Source organism: Cantharellus anzutake (assembly GCF_015039405.1).
Source record: "Cantharellus anzutake strain C23 chromosome Unknown EI90scaffold_74, whole genome shotgun sequence".
In the NCBI taxonomy this organism is placed as follows: domain Eukaryota; kingdom Fungi; phylum Basidiomycota; class Agaricomycetes; order Cantharellales; family Hydnaceae; genus Cantharellus; species Cantharellus anzutake.
In genome coordinates, this window is record NW_024067024.1 from 296,245 (window position 1) to 301,985 (window position 5,741).

Below are 5,741 nucleotides of genomic sequence, written 5' to 3' on the forward strand. Positions count from 1 at the left end.
CCTCCTCTCTCCTTCTTTCTTTCCCTTCTTCTTTCTTCTTTCCTTTCTTTCTCCTTCTTTCCTTTTCTACTACATGGACAACTTTCCTTGCATTGATGTACCATTAACCTGGCTGCACAACATGCCCGGACCCGGACACACCAGGTGACACCCTACACACCGGACACTCCTGGGATCTCTTATGGAGATACCCAGGCATATACAGCTGTGCACGTAGATGACATGGTGCCCCCCACGTGACCTTCAACTGCATGTACATAAACACAGCCTAAGTGGGAACTGAGAAGTAACCTTCTTCTCACACTTCCCACTTTAGCCTAAGTGGCCAGGGACGCCCTCTTGTGCCAGGTCCATTAGTATGTGTGCCTGTGTTACACCCTATCGGGTCCTCAGTGCTGGGTGACACATCCAGGTGCTCTCGACCCCGGGTTGCTCCCTGACACCAACATTTCCCCAAAAGACCATGTGAAAATTCCAACAGTTGACACACATGCTACAAACATAGTAATCAAAACACAGCCCAGTATGTGCCTAGTATGCATGATTGTGGTGATTGAGATGGTTGGTAGTGCAGTGTCAAGTCAATTGGGCAGATTGAGAGATTGAATTGCTCTCAATCACACCAATCGGCCTCAGGGTTTCCTGATGCACTAAACTGTTCCATGAACATCAGTGGGAAATACAAGGTTCTCATTTATCTACCTAAACACCAGGTTCATCTTTGCAAAAACCAACCTGGCTGTGTTACCAAATGAAACAGAATGAATAGCACACACATAAATGACTGAGTACAAGAAGGGTAGGAACAGGGGAAACATTGCAAAGTATGTCTATTTCCATGGATTAGCAGTCATTCAAGTCTGAATGGCATGGCCACCAAATCTGTGGTGTCCTCTCTCTTGGGCCAAATTGCTGGAAGGGCATGGGTTATTAAGGCAGCTTTTAGGGCAGCAGGAGTCACAGATCGACCTGCTGCAGCGGCTACCAGGCCCGCAACGCGTGCAGCTGACATGCTAGTACCACTTGCGGTAGTCCAGGCGGTCCGGCCACTGATAGAAGCGCTTCTAATATTAACACCCTGGGCGGAAACAGTGATGGAAGGTCCCCAGTTGGAGAACCATGCCATCCTGTAACAACTGTCGACAGCACCAACAATGATAGCTTCAACAACAGACCCAGGACTGAAATTTTTTGCATCTGACGCGTCATTCCCTGCAGAGACTACAACATGCAACCCAGATGCGATTGTTTTCCTGATCATACGATCCAATGCTTGACATGGGGGAGTGGTCCAGGACACCAATACAATGGCAGGACCAGGCAATTTTGAGTATTGGAGCCTAGCGTAGTTGATGCCGAGGATTAAGGCGGAGTCGGATGCAACATCGTTATCGTCGGTAACCCTGACTGCAACAAGTGTGGCAGAAGGCGCGATTCTCGCTACAATCCCAGCGAGACATGTCCCATGACCGTTTTTATCCACCAGGGGCCATCCACCAACGCTCTGCACATACAAGCTGGTGTGAGGGAACATATATGAGAAAGAGTGGGTAAAGAAATACATACAGCACCCCATACGGACCGGCCGGCCAAGAGGATGTGTCCAACAAAAATTCCAGAATCTATGACAAAAATAGTCGCTCCATCCCCGTCCCCCTGAGCCGGGCCACGTCCCTGGATCCTGGCCAGATCATCCCCCATTCCAACTGAAACATCGTTTGCATCCTCCTGGTGATCGTAGTTGACGGAAACTATGCCATCAGCTTCAACATAGTCAACCTCCGAGGAAATGAGAATGCGAGTAAGGGATGCTGCGGTTGCGTGTGCGGAGTACCCATTCAGGACTGCGAAAGTTAGCATATATTTAGGGTTCACTGATGTCCACTTACATCCAAACCGGTGAGTGATTGAGAATTCTGACCCAGGGCTCCGGGCGGATATCCGAGTAATACTCTCGATATGGTCTTCCATATTCACACCGGATTTCAGCACACTATGTAGGAGTTGGCCAGTATTATGCTATGCCTGTGTGTGGGACATACACGATGTACGAGTCAGGCTTTACTGGACCCTGCTGCATCCGGATACGAATAGCGGCACCAAGGGTCATTGTGGTAGTGGAAGCGAGTATAGCGATGAGAATGAGCACGGTTGAGAACTCCATGGCTGTAGTCGATGGATGAGTTGTGAAGAACAGGGGACTTAGGAAGGAAGAACCGATGGCAAGCTGAAAGGATGTCCAAAGAGTAGTGTATCAGTACAACATACAACCCGGTTTTCGCCTGTATGTACATTGGGAGCATCTTCCAATGTGATGGTGGTATGATGGAAGGGGACCCATAGGGAAGCGAGTCTCCAAGCTCATCAAGAATTTGATTAACTGGTGGGGTCTGCCTGATGCGGCAGAACCCGCCACTCTTCCCATCCTATTTTTGATTTCCCACAGTTATAGCCTGTATAGGACGCACTATGAACACTTGCCCAATCACGCTGGGATTAAAGGTGGTGGAGAGAGGACCAATAGAATGACCAGTGGACATGACATCATCGCGCAAATGGACAATCCAACTTTTCGCCCATTTTCGCGCAATCATTGGCAGGGCCTCTTCAATGATGGTCAACAAGGGAGCAAAATATTCATCGTTAGCTATGGCCAATGACCATATTGTAAAGAGCAATGACATGTTCGTGACATTGAAGGAAGACATATTGACGTCTCCTTCAAGATGCAACATGATAATTAAGGGGTGATTGGGGAAAGGATGAGGTGTGGCCAAATATTTGCCTTGGAGTCAATGTATATCAGACAGACAGGTTTGCTAAGCATGTCTGACACTGATAGAGATCTTCAGATGGAGGTGGAAGAGTGTGGATACATTAAATTCAGATGTAAAATGGAGTCATGCAGACCGTTCACATTTGCCAAGTTGGGAGTGGATGGAACATTGAAATGACGCAATGAAGGGACCTTGAAGTTACATCACTGTGAGCAACATCGGCAAGAAAAAGAGAAATTCCATCCTTAAGATTCAGAGGCTGACAGCAGACATGTGAGGATGCAATTAGGGGTTGGCATCGGTAACACAATGTCCGAACATCTGTTGACAACTTACCAGGGAAATATGATTTGGACTTCATTCAGATGAAGAAGGATGACTGTTCTCAGATCGGACTTATCTGTTATTTTTAATGTATTTCTCTTGAGACCCCCTTGGCACTCATGTGAGTGCCTGACTGAACCGGGACCAAACTGAAATGCAGTTCAGTTTGGTTCAGATGCTGGTTCAGTTCTGGTTTGGCATTATTGTCAAAAATGGCCCCAGAACCAAACCAAACTGAACCATGGCACCCCTAGATGCAATGGGTGTGCCACTGAAATCACATGGATTATGAGAGGTGGTGTGGTTGAACAGCAGCATGTGTGCATTTGCTCATGGTTGAGTGGTAGCAGTGTGAGATATGGGATCCAGTGGAAAAATGGAGGCACAGAGATCAGCAGAAGAGATGGACTCCTGTCAGGAATGTGTCGGATGCATATCCGGATGATCCGCAAGGTGCATGAAGTCATCCAGGCTTGTAAGGTCAGAGGGGCAGGACTTCAGCTTCAGCGACTCAGGTGGAGCGCTGCACTTTGTTCTTACATTGTTGTCCCAATTTCATACAGGAGCCTTACAATGTAGAGAAGAGACAAGGGGGGAAATCCAAGTCGATATATGAACTGAGGTACATCCAGTGTAACCTACACATGTTATAAGCACAACTAAATGGACCAGCCTGGAAGGAGTGGCAGATCAAGTGCAATATTAATGAATGGAGAAATAGACAAATGGTTAATATTGGCAAACCTTGCCAACAAAAGGAAATAAAGAAACAAGGAGTGGCAAAGGGAGAACAATAGTCCGCAAGTGAACAAAAGAAAGAAAAGGCCATCCAGCTGTCTAGCAAGCTGTCTGGCTGGTGGGTGGATAACAATGAACCACTTGAACAGGCAACCTTGGTTGGAAGGTACACATGCAGGGAGAAAGTGTGGATGAGGGTGATGGGTGGATGGATGGATGGATGGATGATGATGGTAGCAGGTGGGACGGGCCAAGTGGTACTAGGACATGTTGACGGAGGTGGTGGATATGCTGGGTTGTGACTACTCCATACTTTGAATGATGATCTTTTGATCTGGATAATACATAGCTTGAAAAGTGGAGGAAATGAAGGAGGGAACACATGCCATCTTTGTCCCAATCAGAACTATGATCAGAGTATGAAATGCACAAAGCATGGCAAGTCAATTTCTGATATTGAATTGGACATGCAGATGAGAACCCAAAAAGCACATCCATGTCAGGGAACATAGTGTAAGTGGTTCCCTGTTGCCCTAGCAATATAGCATAAGACTATGTACCCAATGTAGCCACATCAGCCCTATTATATTGTAACTCCATCACCTCCCACATGCTCCTGCATGTTGCCTCCACCTAACTTCCAGATTGTCCCTCTTCCTATCTCTGTGCTCTGCTGAGGGTTTGTCAGGGTCATGCATGCTTGCATCATAGGAATGTCCCAGAAACCTGTTAGAAACCACCTCTGCTTAAATGCAGGCATTTAGTGTAATGGCTGTTGAAGTTAGCAGTCCAATGCCACAGGTGGTCAGGGGTGGTAATCCACCTGGTACGTCACAGCTGGATTGGAGGAGCTCGGACCGGACAAATTGAGCTTTGGGAGAGGCATCAGGGCGCTCCTGCAACTTGGTACTGGACCACAAAGTGTCCAGTTACCTTTGTAGTTCATTTCCTTTTGTCTCTCACGTATCACTGTTGCCACTCATGCATGTATTTAAGGGTGAAGCCTGCAGATGTGGATACCCAACTAATCGAGGTATCCGACATCTCAGGCAAGTCCACCATCGTTGTATTTACAATACTACCTAACTAATTGATGGTATCCGACATCTCAATGGCAACACACTAGCTTGGACCTATGCAGGGTTCAGTTTGATTCCCAGAATGTCCATACCTTAGCATTGAGGTTCCCAAGACCATGTGTACAAAACTGTCAGGGCAATAGCCCCAAACCCCGAGTCTTATGTAACAAAGGTGTATTTAGAGTCATGTGGTCAAGCGGCAACTTCCAGTTACCACTTAACACCATTGTAACACTTATGGACTGGCATGCTGAGTGACCCCAAAGACCTCACACTTTTTTAAGTGTATGAGGTGTGTTTAAAAGTAAACACAAACCACAAACTCATACTACATCTTTAACATTCCGACTCAGTAGCACCTATGGCACCAAAACATGCCCACAAGGGCAAGGTTGCCTCTGCAGCAACAATAAAAAAGAACGAGTGGTTCATAAAGAAACCTGTCAGGGCAATAGCCCTGAACCCCGAGCCACATGTAAATTAGATACATATAGTCACGTGGGCAAGCGGGAACCTCTGGGTAACTGCTTACACACCACCGTAAAATACACAAACTTGTATCACTTATGGCCTTGTGTGCTGAGCTACCCAAAGACCTCACACTTTTTTAAGTGCATGAGGTGTGTTTTACAACACAACCCACAACTCTACAATCTTAACATCTGACTCGGAAGTGCCTATGGCACCTAAACATGCCCGCAAGGGCAAGGTTGCATCTGCAGCAACACTAAAAAGAAACGAGCGGTTTATTAAGAAACCGCAATCTCCCATCATGGGAGATTCAAACCAAAAGCCGTTGTCGGACGACGACGAGGATCAACAT

General features: G+C 46.9%; 1 protein-coding gene across 1 annotated transcript; it reads right to left on the reverse strand.

Annotated features, from left to right (window-relative positions):
* Positions 1-760: 760 nt before the first annotated feature.
* On the reverse strand, positions 761-2,404 carry EI90DRAFT_2490523 (putative subtilisin-like serine protease). The gene is made up of 4 exons (XM_039053117.1): positions 2,043-2,404; positions 1,890-1,993; positions 1,567-1,844; positions 761-1,504 (listed from the first exon to the last, which is right to left on the reverse strand). The coding sequence occupies exons 1-4, from the start codon at positions 2,162-2,164 to the stop codon at positions 851-853; spliced, it is 1,158 nt and encodes a 385-aa protein (XP_038910806.1). The 5' UTR covers positions 2,165-2,404; the 3' UTR covers positions 761-850.
* Between the last annotated feature and the right edge of the window lie 3,337 nt (positions 2,405-5,741).